Raw genomic sequence first — 15738 nt, 5'->3', positions numbered from 1 at the left:
CAGCTCCTTATCACAACCATGAGGACTAACACCTTAAATTTCAAGAAAGGGCCGTGGCTCAGTGCTTTGCAGGGAGGCCCAGGTTCAATTCTCAATGGTGTATCCAGGTCAGGCTGTGAGACCGTGTCTGAAAGAAACCCTGGAAAGCTGGAGCCAGTATTGAGGAAGATAGACAAGTGGTCTGATTAGACAGAAGGAAGTTTCCTGTATCTCAAAATCTGCAGTGTTCAGGAATAACTGGGGGCAGTTATTCTGGCCTGGGTGGTGCCGGTGTTTCAACTCCCCTAGGAAGAGTAAAGAAATTCATATGCCCCCCTCTCTTCAAACTTGAGTGTGATATGCAGGGAACACAGGGAGCTGCAAGTTTTTTCAAAAACCACGATCAAACAGCATGATGCACTATGAGCCGTCAAGTCAGATCCGAGATGCTGGAATCCCCACAAGTCTTTGCGCCTCTGCTCTCTTCTTGAATAGGTGAGGAGAGGTTTGGGAGTGGAACAGGGGGGCCGGGGGGGCGGCGGGTCTCTGCTTCAGAAAAAGCAACACCTTGAAAGGTAGCAGCAGGTGACAAGGAAAATGAAGGCTGTCTGCCAAGACCCATTTCTTTAATCTCTGCCAAGGCAGAAGTGCGATGTGAGATCAGAGGGGTGTTTTGGCAGATGAGGAGCAGCTGACGGCAAGACCAGAAGAGCAAAATTCCTCTGCCGATCTGCCTGCTTCTTCAGCAAATGGGGTCCCCCCCTCGTTGTCGGTGCTGCGCAGCTACTCTGGAGGGGCTGGGAGTGGGTGGGCCAGTCTGCTAGGCAAGGGTGTGGATGAGGGAGACCCAGAGCATCCCGATCTGAAAAGTTCAGAACTGTGCTCAATACTAAAGCTGCTGCGTGAATAAAGGCGCTCAGGGAGAGTCCACAGATCCTTTGGAGGGGAAGGAAATTCTTGTCCTCTGTCAGAGCTAAGGAAAAGCAAGAGTCTGCAGTAAAAAACATGGTCTGCAGTAGGGCTGGACAATATCTGGTTTTCAACATCGAGACATATCACTGGCTAAACATCGCAATATACTGATCTACCACAATGTCTGAAATAGGGATGCAGCTTCATGGTTTTCCCCACACTGTGATTTTTGCATAGTGCACATGCACACACAAAGATGCACAATATATTGCCAGGTCATAACATGGACTTCAAACCGGTTTTGGGTGATAAATCGCTCTCTCACCCAGCCCTACTCTGCAGTTTGAAGCAAGAAGGCAGATTCTGCATGATTCAGGATGGTGCTCCTCCTCATGCAAGACAGCCATATTATTATTCGTAGTACCCCGCCCATCTGACTGAGTTTCTCCAGCCACTCTGAGTGGCTTCCACCATATATAAAAACCAAGCATAAAAAAAATTCCCTATACAGGGCTGCCTTCAGATGTTTTCTGAAAGTCATATAGTTCTTTATCTCCTTGACATCTGGTGGGAGTGTGTTCCACAGGGACTACCACCAAGAAGGCCCTCTGCCTGGTTCCCTGCAATCTCACTACTTGCAGTGAGGGAACCGCCAGAAGACCCTCAGAGCTGGATCTCTGTGCCTTCCTCCATCTGGCATCCCTTGGGTGTTGCTTGACTACAACTCCCGTCAGCTCCAATGCCCAACGATGATGTATGGCCACCTGGAGGATGGAGAAAGGTGCCTTCAGGATTTCCCTGGAATTCATCTTCCCCTGCCACCTTCCGACTTTCGAGACAGGGCTGCATTGCGGGCATGAGGACTAGGGCCTTGGCTCTTTGGTTTGTTGTTGTGAATGCCAAACTATCCAAGGCCAAATCATAGTTCTAAAAATTCACTTTTATTAAATGATCTGCATGTCTCTCCCCCCCCCCCGGGCTCCCCATCCCCGATTAAAACTGAAGGCATGTTTCAACTGTACCCTCATTTCCTCCAGCCTTTCCCTTCATGAAAAGAAATACGTGTAACTACCTGCTCACTACCCAAGAAAGAGCACAGGCACTTTGGGTAGGTTAGACTCGCCAAAATTTGTGTTTATTGACAGAAGGTTTGGGGGTTGCTGGTCTTAGTTGTCAGGGTTAGAAGCAGCCTTTCCAACCTGGCACCCTCCAGCCATGGAGGGCAAAGACTCTGCAGCAGGATTTTCATTTTGGCCCGTCTCTTCTGTTCCAGACTTTTTCGTCATGGGACGAGAACCCTGAGAATGTGTCGAGAGTTTGCAATTGAACACAGTGGTGGCAGGTTTCAGCTTCTCTTCCTGAAGATCTTAACAGCCCAACTCCCAAGGGGAGGTGCAGCCCCCCAAATGAGATCTAGACAGAAACACTGATATTTCGTCCTCCCCATGGCTTATAATTTATAGGAGACACCCTGTTTTCCCACCAGCTGGATTTCTGGAGCTGAGAGACCTTTCATCGCTGCAGTCCTAAGGATCCAAACCACAAAGGACCCAGGAAAAGCTGGGTGGTGCAACTGTTTTCGGAATCTGTCAGCAAAGTGTTGGTACGAGAAGAGAGTAGAAACATCGCGGAGACAATGAAGGTGGTCTTGTAACTAAGGAATTCGTTTGTAGGTGATCCTGTAATGAAGGGACCAGTTTGAAAACAGACCATCTTGAGGGGTCAAAAGCAACTGGAACAGAAGTCCCAGCTGTGTGGAACGAGAGATACTCCTGTACAGGCACGAGAGTAACCACGGTAAACTGATGAAGATAAGGTGCACAGTTCCGTATTCAGATTTCCTGGGAAACTCGATTTCCAGCGATCTCCCAGGGTGAGAGGCTTGGAGAGAGAGGGATACTCCCAGGTGAGAGTTGGGAAGGCTCACCTTTCTCTGTATGGGATAAAAGTTAAGATACAGCAGCGAGAGAGGGCTCCTTTCTTTTCTTCTAATTTCTCTCTTGTTATTAGCCTTTGTAGATTAGTTCGTTCTTTTTATTGCATCATGGAAAATTTCAATAAAACTGGATTCCCAGCATCCTCCTGTCCTGTCTGCAGCCCCCCCCCCTTCTGCCCCAAGAAATGACTTTTGACGGAGCCCGTCTTGGCTCTGGGGTGCCCTTCTCAGCCTGGGGCCAGCCCTGGTGGGCAAAGAGGTGGGACCGCGCCACTTCTTCCCCACAACAGATGGAAGGCACAAGAACCCTGGGTGGTGGGGGGCAGGCAGCCTCACTTCTCTGCCGCCGGCTGCTTCCGTTGCTGCCGCCGCTGCCGCTTCTTCCGTAGCTTCCGATGGAGGACAACCTGCTTCTTGTCTTCCAGGACCTGCTGGACTCTGCTCCGAAACTCGACATTCTTCTTCCTGATCTTTGCCAGCTCCGCTTTCCGCTGCGCCTCCAGGTCTGGGTCCTGGTGAGCAAGGAGGAGAGAAGGCAAGGAGACTGAGAAGCAGACCCTCTTGGCCAGAGGGGCGCAGAGCATCCTGACTTTACCAGTCTCCCACTGCCCACAGGCTTTGTTTTGACATCTGACCAGGGCTGTTCTGGCTGGGCACTTGCTGGAGGCCGCGCTGCACCTGCCACTTGCTGAGGGAGGGCACAGAGCAGGGTTTGCTCAAGGACTAGGGTCAGCAAACTTACCGCACCTCGGGCCGGTGACTCCAGCAACAATCGTGCAGTGGGCAGGAGGGTGGGGGAGTGTATGCCCATACGCATGTGCACACGCTATTTCCGGCACGCTTCTGGGTCAGAGCACTGGAAATAGCTTGTGTGCATGTGCACGGGCCTCCCCCGACCCTGATGCGCCCTGGAAATAACGCTTGCGCATGCGCACAAGCTATTTCTGGTGCTCTTCTGACCTGGAAGTGGACAGCCGTGCAGCACAGCGCCGGTAAGAGTGGGCTGTGGCAGTGGGTGTCGCTGCGAGCTGGATAAACAGGTACCTTGGGCCTTATCCAGCCTGCAGGCCTTAGTTTGGGAACCTCTGGACTAGGGGCTGGGTGATGTCAGCTTTCCAACATTGCGATGAATCACGAGCCAAACATCACAATCTGGTGATACATTGCGATGTTGAAGTCTGGCTGAGCCAAGGCTGCTTGCTGCTGAGAGCAGGGAGTGGAGAGGCAGGGGCAGGGGGTGTGGGCTGTGAGCTGTGCTGCCAAGAGACCCTTTGTGCCTTGAAGGGAGCTGCAACTAGAGTTGCTGCAGATGTGGCACTCTTAAAGATCACCTAAGGCAAGCAGATGTGGCGAGAGGGGGAATTGCTGCAGAGGAGGGAGGGACACACAGGGCCATTCCCTCCCCCAAAATGATCGCACCTTTCCTTCTAGGATCATCTGTTTCCGTTTGTTTATTTCCTTCTTCTCATCAAAATCGGTCGCCTCCAATCTCTAGGAAGAAAAGAAACATAAAGGTTGTTTTAAAGCAGTGCTTCCCAGAGCGGGCAGTACTATCCCGGGGGGGGGGCGAGGAGAGGGATTACCTACTGAGGGGCTGGTGCTGTAAAGGACTGCTGGGATTTGAAAAGCTGATATCGCTGGAGCAAGTGATTCATCAGTTTTGCTGAATTAATTAAGCTAAAAAGGTTTTAATCAGATTTTGAACAAACATGAAATTAATTGCGAGTGTTTTGAATTTCATTGTGTTGTTCTCTTGCTTAGTAGGTCATGCAAACTGCTATTCTGAATAATGCTTTTTTAAAGGGCAGGGGGCGCTGGGGATGAGTTCATGGAACCGCTGTTTTCAAAGCATGTATGTATCCCCAGGCTTCCATTCTGCTTTACCTGGGGAGGCAGGGAAATGGGAGGAGGCTAAAACATCGATCTTGGAGTAGGAAGATCAGAGTTCAAATCCGTGCTTCCCCACAAAGTTCACTGGTATTCCCACACTACAACCCGGCCCACCCCAAAGCCCTCACTCACAATCTCACATTCCCGTCGCACAATGTTCACTTGGGTAAGGATGTTCAGTACGGTGTGTTCCTCCACAGAGAACTCCTGAAGCTTCATCTCTGCAAGGCAGAAAGACATGGGGTGTTCCTAAAGGATCTACACTGGTTCCTAGCACATTTCTGTTTTTTGTTTGTTTGTTTTTTAAATAATTTTTATTAACAAACCAATCAAATCACATTAGTTCCAAATTACAAAACCGAATTTTAAATTTTTGTTAGGGGTACCCATGCTTCGAGCTCAGAAAGGGATCTATTTCTGCTGCTTTGATGTTCATGGTTCCCAGCACATTTCTGAGCCCTATTCAAAGTGTTGGTGGTGACCTTTAAAGCCCTAAATGGCCTTGGTCCTGTATACCTGAAGGAGCGTCTCCACCCCCATCATTCTGCCCGGACACTGAGGTCCAGCTCCGAGGGCCTTCTGGCAGTTGCCTCCCTGCAAGAAGTGCTGACGCCCGCCCTGTGGAATGCCCTCCCACCAGATGTCAAGGCAATAAAGAACTACAGCGGATGTTTGGGTTGCGAACGTGATCCACACAGGAGGCACATTCGCAACCCGCATCTGCACACGGGCGGGTAGCGATTCAGCACTTCTGCGCATGCGCAAAACGCGATTTAGTGTCTCTGCGCATGCATGAGCGCCGAAACCAGGAAGTAACCCATTCCAGTACTTCCGGGTTCAGCGCAACCCAAAAACAACCTGAAGCGTCTGTAACCCGAGGTATGACTGTATCTGACGTTTAGAAGACGTCTGAAGGCAGCCCTGTTCAGGAAAGTTTTTAATGTCTGATGTTATATTATGTGTTTATATGTGTTTAAATCCACCCAGATGGGTGGGGTATAAATAATAAAATTATTATTTTTAGATGAGTGCCAATGGGGACGCCAATGGGGCCCCCGCCTCTGCTCATACAGCGCTTCCGGAATTGAACTGGTGGCGCAAGGGTGATGAGGCTGCATCTTGGACAAGGATTTGAGACATTTCTTAGCACCTCTGTTGAACCTCCTCAGGCTTTTTGGTTTCTATCTGGCTGCTGTTATTGGCCGGTTTTATTGTTACTGAACATGTCTATGTTGCTTAAGGTCAGAGCAGGTTTCTAAGGAGCTTACAAGTTTAAAACACAAATGAAGTACAGTGGTACCTCGGTTTACGAACTTAATCTATTCTGGAAGTCTGTTCTTAAATCAAAACCGTTCTTAAACCGAGGAGCGCTTTCCCTAATGAGGCCTCCCAGCGCCAGTGCCCTTCCACCATTTGGATTCCCTTCTTAGACTGAGGTAAAGTTCACAGACCAGGACACTACTTCTGGTCTTGCGGAGTTCGTAAACCAAATCATTCTTAAACAGGACTGTTCTTAAACCGAGGTACCACTGTACATGAAAACAGGGTCAGCGGTGGCAACCAGGAACGGTGTGAAGAACCAGGTGAGAGGAAGCAACTGCAGAACGAGTGGTCTGCCAGTGGGATGGGAGGCTGATAAATGTCAGTAAAGCTGACTAGGGCTTGACCGCAGTCTTCCCCAACACGCTGCCCTGCGGACTTTTCGGATTACGACTCTGTGCTGGGTGGGTGCTGATGGGAGCCGTTCCCACCTGGAGGGCGCCAGGTTGGAGGGAGGTTGTTCTGCCACATCAGCCCTTCCCAGCCCTTTGTATCGCCCTCTTTCCCAGGTGGCCAGAGGAGCCGCCAAACCGATAACTTGGCAGTTCCTGTGCGATGGGCTGCCACTCCCAAGCTCCCCTTCTTGACTCACTGATCTGCTCCTCGATGGCGTGGACCAGGTGGATGTCATACTGCGTCACCAGCGTGATGGCGATGCCATTTCGGCCTGGGGAAAGGTGGAGAGAAGAAGGGGGTTCATGCACACAGGACAATTCTCCTCCCCACCAGGGACCCCCAATGCGAAAGGAAGTGCCGCATGTTCCATCCATGTGGGAGCCAGTTCCTACTCTGATATGGTGGCTAATCAGCAGGTTGTAGCAGATGTCCTTACCTGCCCGGGCAGTTCGGCCTACCCGGTGGATGTAGATTTTGGGGAGCCCCGGCGTGTTGTGGTTGATGACCACTTGGACTGTGGGGATGTCGAGGCCCCTGAATTGAGAGAGACGAAGAAGAGAGGGGCAGGGTTAGAAGTCAGGAAGAACCGTCCACCCAACACTGTCCCCACCAAAAATTAAAAAAGGGGGGGAAATATACATTTAAAAGCACCAGAGAGGGATAACGATCTCAGATGTTCCCAAGAAGGTACTTAATCTTTCTTTGTATGTGACAACAGCAGCAAGAATAATCTATGCACAAAGGTGGAAAGACCAAGAAATACCAACCAAAGAGGAATGTCAAAGTAAACTGATAAAATATGTGGAGTTGGCGAGAATGACAACAAAAATTAGGGATCAGGAGGAATCATTAAGGGAGGAGTGGAACCCTTTGCAGAGTATTTGAAGAAGTTAAGCAGTCAGATAAACCTACAAATAGGACTTGAGCTGCGAGTAGAAGCGAAAAATAATTAGGATATTAAATATAGATGGAAGCGGGTGGTTAAGAATGATAGACAGTACCCACCTGGCGGCCACATCTGTAGCGATGAGAATCTTAAAGACGCTGGATTTGAACTTGGCCAGGGCTGCAAAGCGCTGCTTCTGTTAGAAAGAGTGGAGAGAGAGAAGGGGGAAAGGCAGTCAGAGCAGGGAAATGTAGGAAGTGGCTGGGCTAAGTGTCCAGGTGGATGAGGAGGCAGAGACCCCTGCCTGCTGGCGGACCCTTTTTAAACTGGAGGTGCCAGGGGTGAAACCTGCAGGCAAAGCAGGTGCCCTCCCCACTAAGGTATGGTCCACCCACTGGGGGAAAGCAGAGGAAGAACTAACCCCAGCAAGAACTCCCCCCCCCCGGGGGGGGGCTCCTGGCCAAGAGGGACCACGGATTCTCTCACACTAAGGAATCCACAGGGCAACTGCGTCTTGCTTTAAGAAACATCAGCATGTGGCTCTGCTTGCTCTCCCTCCCTCCCTCCCTCCCTCTTGTGTGTTGCCCCTCCGGCTGTTACTGCAAGGCCTCTGCCAGCCTCTGGCTCACCTGCTTCATCATGGAGTGCAGAGCCACCGAAGGGAAGTTGAACCTCCTGAGCATCATATTCAGGATTTGGCAGTTCCTGCAAGAACAAGAGATCTAAGTCCTTCCTCAGCCCCTGATCTCTGGAGGGGAAGAGGGTCAACCTTGGCACTTCAGGGGAACTCTTGGAAACCCTCTGCCACATCCAGGGGGCCAAGGGTGTTCCGTTACGGTTGTTGCTTCCCTTCTCTGTGGCCACAAATTACTAATGCAGGACCAAACTTGGGTCTCCAGCTGTTTTTGGACTACAACACCCATCATCTCTAGCTAGCTGTACTTTACCTGGCAGGGCTGTTCAGAGGACTGACTTCCCAACCTTGCAAATATCACCCTGAGTTGCCTAGAGGGGAATGCAATATAGTGGAAAGAGCCAAAAAGGTTTCTGTCTTATCCTGTCTTACCCTTTTTCTCTCCTGCCCAAGCATATTCTTGTATCTGCAAAGCTGTTTCTCTTCTACAGGTCAAAAGCTTCCACAAGCCAGCTGGCAGGGAAGAGTGCTTCTGAGCACAAGCAAACTGCCCTTCGGCCACCTCAAAGGCATCCTCCTGCAAGGGGAACCCCCAAAGAGGCCCAAGGAGGTCCTCCATCTAGTCCAGCATCTTGGGGCCAACTGGAAGCCCCTAAGGGAAGCCCACCAGCAGGGCACCAGGGCCCTCTCCTGCTCTTCCCCAGCAATGGGAATTCAAAGACAGAACTCCATGGGGTTCTAGCCTGCTATCATTAAAGTCCTGAGGGCATAAGAAGTTCCCTACCATCTAGTCCAGAATCCTGTCCTCACTGTGGTCAACCACCTGCCCCAAGATCAGAGCAAAGCAACTCTCTCTGCTTGTGATTGCTCAGCAACTGCTGTTACCCCGATGTGCTTACTCCCTCCAGACAGGGGAGGGCAGAGCGCTGCCATCATAGCTAGAAGCCAATGACAGCCTCAGTTAATTCTCTGGGGACAGGCGTGAGGAGTCTGGGCTGAACCTGGCACCTGCCCCTCCCTGGAGCAGAAGTTCAGGGTTGCCTCCAAGCCAGCAGTGAGCCTGGGGATCTCTCCCCTCTTGGGAATTCAGAACGGAAGGTGAGCTTTTGAGCCAGCAGGGAAGAGTGGCAGAGAAACAGAGGGAGGCCAACCCCAGACTCACTTGCACGTGTTGGTGAAGATGATGATGGACCAGTCTTCATGCTCATCCTGGAATGTCTGGACCAGGTGGACCAGGTAGGCGTCCTTCACCTTCTCAGGCACCAGCAGGTAACGTTGGTCCAGCTGCTCCACTGTCCGGACTCTTGGGAGGATGGGGAAGAGGAGGCCCAGTTAGGGGTGACAGAGAGCTTAAGAACTTCCTTGCACCAGACCTGGCTCTGTGCCTCCCCAGCAAAAGGCTGTCTCTTAGTGGCCCGGAGTCTCCAGTAGTGGTTTTCCGGACTCTCCAAAAGGAGGGGACTAAACATGGGACCTCCCAGCATACAAAGTGTGAGATACAGTCTCTTCCCCTCCATTTGCAACAGGGCAAGAAGATGGCAGGTTGGGACTGAGAACGGCTACATGAGGGTTGTTGCGAGGCCTCCGAATCATCATCATCATCATCATCATCCATATAATAAAACAATATATAACAACAATGACAACGCCAATGACAATATAATGCATGTTTAGGACATTTGGCTGCCTCTCATCTATCCATTCAGGTATCTCTTAAGCCAGGGTTTCCCAAACTTGGGTCTCCAGTTGTTTTGGGACTACAGTTCCCATCATCCCTGACCCTTGGTCCTGCTAGCTAGGGATGATGGGAGTTGTAGTCCAAAAACAGCTGGAGGGCCAAGTTTGGGGAACCTTGATGTACATTGTCTACCACTCAGAGCCTGGAGGTCACTCACTCGGATTTGGATTCCCAGAAGAAGGGCTTGTTCATGGCGATCTGCTTGAGCTCGTTCAAGGTGTCGGTCAGAGTGGCACTGAAGAGCATCGTCTGCCTGCTGGCTGGGACTGCTGCCAAGATGACTTCCAGGTCTTTGGTGAAGTCGGTGCAGCCCTGCTCCAGCAGTCGGTCAGCTTCATCCAGGACCTGAGCCAAAATGGAGGGGGCAGGGACAGGTGTGTCACCAGTGAACTGCCAGAGATGGAAGAGGACAGAGCAGAAAGGGAAATCCTCGCAGGGAAAGGCAGGGATTGGAAAGCATGTGGAATTTTAAGTTGGTGCAAGATTTTTGGCATTTGCTTTTGACAGAAAGGATGAACATTACTAAAGAGAATATTGTTTGTTTTCCAAAATAAACGCCACTGAATGTTTTTGATTATACCAATGTATTGTTAAAAGAATTGGTCTTATGTCTGATATTGACAGCCTAAATAGTAAATGCAATTCAGTGAAAACCAGCCCCAAATCTGACACTGGGAGGTTGCCACCCCTTGCACTGCCCCTTAGCCATAATGGAGAAAATGACACCTAATGTGAGATCTGGGCAAGGGCTAGAACCTCCAGACACTTTCTTTATGATCTGGCAGTCTTTTAAGACCCACACAGCAGAACCATTATTTTCAAGGCAACCTTTGTCCCAAGCCTGGCAAACCTGGAACGACACTTGATAATCGGGTAGGGCTGATATTCTTTACTTGGACCTTGCTATTCTAACCCATGTGCAACTGTACATGCCTGTTCTATAGTTTTCCACCTTTAAATTTTCCTCTTTGTTCTAACCGCTCTCTCTGCTTTACATACAGCATAAAACCACATGGGAATGTCAGACCTCCAGGCAGGCCATTCTACTCCTTCCCAGGGCAAGGGACTCCCAGCAGCCCCAGCCAACGTTCATGGCTGATGGAAGGCGGAGGGGGAGATACTACTACTACTATTTATTTATACCCCACCCATCTGGCTGGGTTTCCCCAGCCACTCTTCCAGCACATACATAAAAGTAAGGGTAAGGGTAAAGGTACCCCTGCCCGTACGGGCCAGTCTTGACAGACTCTGGGGTTGTGCGCCCATCTCACTTAAGAGGCCAGGGGCCAGCGCTGTCCGGAGACACTTCCGGGTCACGTGGCCAGCATGACATCGCTGCTCTGGCCAGAGCCAGAGCCAGAGCCGCACACGGAAACGCCGTTTACCTTCCCGCTGGTAAGCGGTCCCTATTTATCTACTTGCACCCGGAGGTGCTTTCGAACTGCTAGGTTGGCAGGCGCTGGGACCGAGCAGCGGGAGCGCACCCCGCCGCAGGGATTCGAACCGCCGACCTTTCGATCGGCAAGCCCTAGGCGCTGAGGCTTTAACCCACAGCACCACCTGCGTCCCCAGCACATACATAGACAACATCAAACATTAAAAACTTCCCAATACAGGGCTACCTTCAGCTGTCTTCTAAAAGTCTGATAATTGTTTATTTCTTTGACATCTGATGGGAGGGGATTCCCCAGGGCAGGCGCTACTACTGAGAGGGCTCTCTGTCTGGTTTCCTGTGACTTCACTTCTTGAAGTAAGGGAACCGCCGGAAGGCCCTCGGAGCTGGAGCTCAGTGTCTGGGCTGAACAAAGGGGGTAGAGACGCTCCTTCAGGTATACTGGGCCAAGGCCGTATACTGAATGAAGCGTTCAGACCAGCAGAGGAAGCTCTGAGTGCATCAGTATATCAATCAAACTTTTACTGTGCTAGCTGAATGCCATGACATTATCCATATACAAGATAAAATAAAGGGGAGTTGCATGCAGATTGTATAAGTTAGATCTCAGCGTCCCCTTTACAATTTACGGCTAATGTAACTAATTTATTTGCCCTAATCTTCCCGGCTGTCAGAGCATAGAGAGCAACTTTGTAAGTTGTAAAGTCACCCTCTCCGCCATGGTTAAGCTGCTTTCCTGCAGAAAGGTTTTATAAATCGATTCCTTGGTTCTGCATAAAGTGGGCATCGCCCATGGGCGCCTGCAAAACCATCAGTATATGTGAATGTCTGGCTCGCTTAAGACTCTATAGAACTGTTATTCACAATAATAATGGTACTTGGGAGGCAGATAATACTTTCATTTTTATGAATCTTTATTATTTGCAAAGGAAATCTATGCTAATAGTTGCCTATCCCTTTGGAGCTGTGCTGCATTTTTGTCCTTTTGCCCTTCCAGATTGTGAAGGCTTACGGTTCATATTTTTTATTCACATAATCATAGAATTGCAGTGTTGGAAGGGAGCCTGAGGGCCAGCTGGTCCCACCTCTGGCAATGCAGGACTTGCAACTAAATTATACATGACACGTCCTTTGTTTCTTTTTTGTTTCTTTTTTTTTGCTGCATTTGCACTTTTTCTTGCTGAGAAACAGAAACAGAAATGCAAAAAACCAAAAGCTTTCTAAGCCGCTGTGGGGAGAGAGGCATTGCACAGCCCTGCGGAGGCTTGAAGGTGGCCAGGTTCAGGCCTGGCTGGTGAACTAGGGGCCTTCCTTGGAAATTAGGGTGCACTCTCTGGGACTTACCAAGAACTTGATCTTTTGAAGGCTGAAGGTGTTGGAACTTCGCAGGTGGTCGGCCAGCCGGCCCGGGGTGGCGATGACAATGTGGGGCTTGCGGGACAGCTCTAGGGCTTGAGCCACCATATCTGCAAAGTGGGAAAAGAAGGGGATACCTTAGCCCCTCTCCAAGGACGCAAAGTGACACCCCTCACACCCTGCTGTGTGCAGATTTGCCAATAAATTATCTTCAGCTGCTCGGTGGCTCTTCAAGCAAGATGTCCTTAATTTTGTTTGGGAGAAGGGTGGAGGAAGAACCTCTCCGTTTTCTGAACAGGACTTACGTACCCATCCCACCAACGATGATGCAGTCCTTTAGGCCCAGCGGCTTCCCCAAGACCCGGAACTGCTCGGCGATCTGGTGGGCCAGTTCCCTGCCGGAGAAGGAATGGAAGGAGATTAAAAAGAAACGCCGCTGTTTCGCACCGTGCCACTCCTCAGGCAGAAAGAATGGGGTATGATGATGATGATAATAATGATGTATTTCTTTTTTATTTATTTATTTAATTTTTATTGATTTTCAACACAAATTAAGAACAAGACAACATACACACATGAACCAACAAAAACAAGAGAAAAGGAAAAAACAAAGAAAACAACAACAAAAACAAAAAAGAAAACACAAACGCATACACATGTTTAATTATCACATTACATTAAGGACTTCCCTCCATCACAGTTTTAGCTCTATTTTAACCTTATCTCCCTGCGGTTTCTTTTTACCATCTATCAATACCTCTCAGGCTTTATATTGTACCTACTGTAATTTTAATATTTCCTATATTTTTTTCTATATACGTAAAGAATTTATTCCAATCATTAATAAATTTAGCATTTTTCTGATGCCTGATCTTCTGTGTCATCCTTGCTAGCTCTATGTACTCAAATAGCTTGGATTGCCATTCTCTAATAGTTGGAATATTGGGGGTTTTCCAGTTTTGCGCTAAAAGTAACCTGGCCGCAACCGTTGCGTATTGGAACGTGGTTTGGTCTTCTCGTCTTATCTCCTCCCCGACCATTCCTAAGAGAAAAGCTTCAGGTTTTTTAGGGAAGGTGTATTTCAATATTTTTTTTAGTTCATCATAAATAAGTCCCCAAAACCTTTTCACCTCTCCACAGGCCCACAACATGTGAAAGAAGTCACCCTCTTTTGATTTGCATTTCCAGCAAATTTTGTCCCCGGTCTTATACATTTTTTCTAATTTCACAGGGGTTATATACCACCTGTACATTCATTTTCTGTAAGTTTTCTCGGAGTCCAACACATGCTGTAAATTTCATGTCCTTGTTCCAGAGTTTCGCCCACCTATCAAATTCTAAGTTATATCCAAGGTCCATGGCCCATTTGATCATAACTTCCTTCACTTCTTCATCCTTGGTGTCCCAGTCTAGTAATTGATTATACATTTTAGATAGGAGTTTGGAATTTCCTTCTATTATTTCCACCTGGTATCTGGACTTTTTCTCACTCATCCCTGTTTTTTTATGCTCATTCCATAACGCATTAATTTGATAGAATTGCAACCAAGTCGTTAATTTGTCTTTTATTTCTTCCACCCTTTATCTGATCTTGTCAATAATTCCTCGTAGGTCCATCTTTGACCTTCCATGTTGGTTTTTTTAATTGTGATGATATCAATTGGTGACAGCCACCATGGGGTGTCCTTTTCTATAAGTCTCTTATTTCTATTCCATACCTCGAGTAGCGCTCCTCTAAAGACATGGTTGGCAAATCCTTTATGTACTCTCTCCTTATCCTGCCATAGATGATGTATTTCTTGTTTTTTATATTGTCGTGAACTGCTCTGAGACAAAAAGCGCTATCTGAACTTAAAGGTAAAGGTAAAGGACCCCTGACAGTTAAGTCCAGTCGTGAATGACTCTGGGGTTGTGGCGCTCATCTTGCTTTACTGGCTGAGGGAGCCGACATTTGTCTGCAGAGTTTTTCCGGGTCATGTGGTCAGCATGACTAAGCCGCTTCTGGCGAAACCAGAGCAGCGCACGGAAACGCCCTTTACCTTCCTGCCGGAGTGGTACCTATTTATCTACTTGCACTTTGACATGCTTTCCAACTGCTAGGTTGGCAGGAGCAGGGACCGAGCAATGGGAGCTCACCCCGTCATGGGGATTCGAACCACCGACCTTCTGATCAGCAAGCCCTAGGCTCAGTGGTTTAGATCACAGCGCCACCCGGGTCCCTATATGGACTTAATAATAATAGTAATTCAATTAACCACCATGATATCTGAGCGTTGGTCCAATGCAGGGGCCGCCCTCGATGAGGACCAAGGACTTTTCTTCAGCAAGAAGGCGGCTGGCTCTTACCTCGTGGGCGTCAGCACCAGGCAGAAGATGCCATACGGATCTTCAGAGAGCTTCTGCAGGATGGGCAACACAAAGGCGGCCGTCTTGCCGCTGCCAGTCTGGGCACAGCCCATGCAGTCACGGCCTGTGGGAGGAAAGCAGAGGGGAAGGGCAGCAAGCGGGGAGGCGCTCTGCATGCGCTCAGAGGCACTCTTTCCCCAGCCAGGGCAGCCGTTCCTAGGAAAGGCTGAGGCAGCTGCTTTGGAGCAATGGGGAGAGGGGGCTCAACAGGCCTGCCCATTAATGGGCGTGGCCTGCAAGAAGGGGCGTGGCTGAGAAGCCAAGGGGCGTGGCCAGAAGACCAGAAGAGGCGTGGCTTCCAGCAGCGCGGGTACGGTGGGCGTGGCTTAAATAGCCAAAGGGTGTCCAGGCGTGGGCGGGGCCTAGCTCAGCATGGCAGGAGTGGGCGGGGCCTGCGTGCCCGTTTCCTGAGGCTTACCTTGGAGGGCGGGCGGGATGCAGGCCTCCTGCACCGGCGCGGGCCTCGACAGGCCCAGCTGCTCCGCCTGCGACACCAGCCAGGGCGACAGGCCCAGCGCGCGGAAGCCGGACATGGCCGGAGCCCCTCGCCGCTCCGGAGGAAGGAGCGAAAGGAAGGGGAGCAATCCCACAAGGCACCGCGACAGGCGCCGGCGCATGTGCTTCGCGTCACGCCGCGCTCCCCTCAATGGACTACGACGCCCAGCATGCATTGCGGCCCAATAAACCAAGCCCTAGTCCCCGCGCATACAACAGCTCCTATGCGGGGTTCATGGGTTTCAGTAGCTCTGACAGGAAGAGGCGGTTGTTTTGCTTAAAATATGAGCTAGTTGCTTGTTTTCCAGCAGGCGGGGCCCGTATGCAGTGAGCGGGTCCCTCTTCCCTTTTCGTATCTCTAAGCAGATCCGGCAACGTAGCGCCTCTCCCGCCCCAA

The 15738-nt window shown here is 50.0% G+C and overlaps 1 protein-coding gene across 1 annotated transcript; it reads right to left on the bottom strand.

Annotated features, from left to right (window-relative positions):
• Positions 1–2553: 2553 nt before the first annotated feature.
• On the bottom strand, positions 2554–15424 carry DDX49 (DEAD-box helicase 49). Its single transcript, XM_079960728.1, has 13 exons — positions 15265–15424; positions 14787–14910; positions 12750–12835; positions 12429–12550; positions 9849–10036; positions 9116–9256; positions 7949–8024; positions 7439–7515; positions 6870–6967; positions 6630–6704; positions 4850–4938; positions 4247–4318; positions 2554–3339 (listed from the first exon to the last, which is right to left on the bottom strand). Exons 1-13 carry the CDS (start codon positions 15377–15379, stop codon positions 3160–3162), a joined length of 1443 nt encoding a protein of 480 aa, XP_079816854.1. The 5' UTR covers positions 15380–15424; the 3' UTR covers positions 2554–3159.
• Between the last annotated feature and the right edge of the window lie 314 nt (positions 15425–15738).

The sequence above is a fragment of the Podarcis cretensis genome (genome assembly GCF_951804945.1).
Source record: "Podarcis cretensis genome assembly, chromosome: 18".
Classification (NCBI taxonomy): Eukaryota; Metazoa; Chordata; class Lepidosauria; order Squamata; family Lacertidae; genus Podarcis; species Podarcis cretensis.
This window is presented reverse-complemented; position numbering and strand designations above follow the sequence as displayed.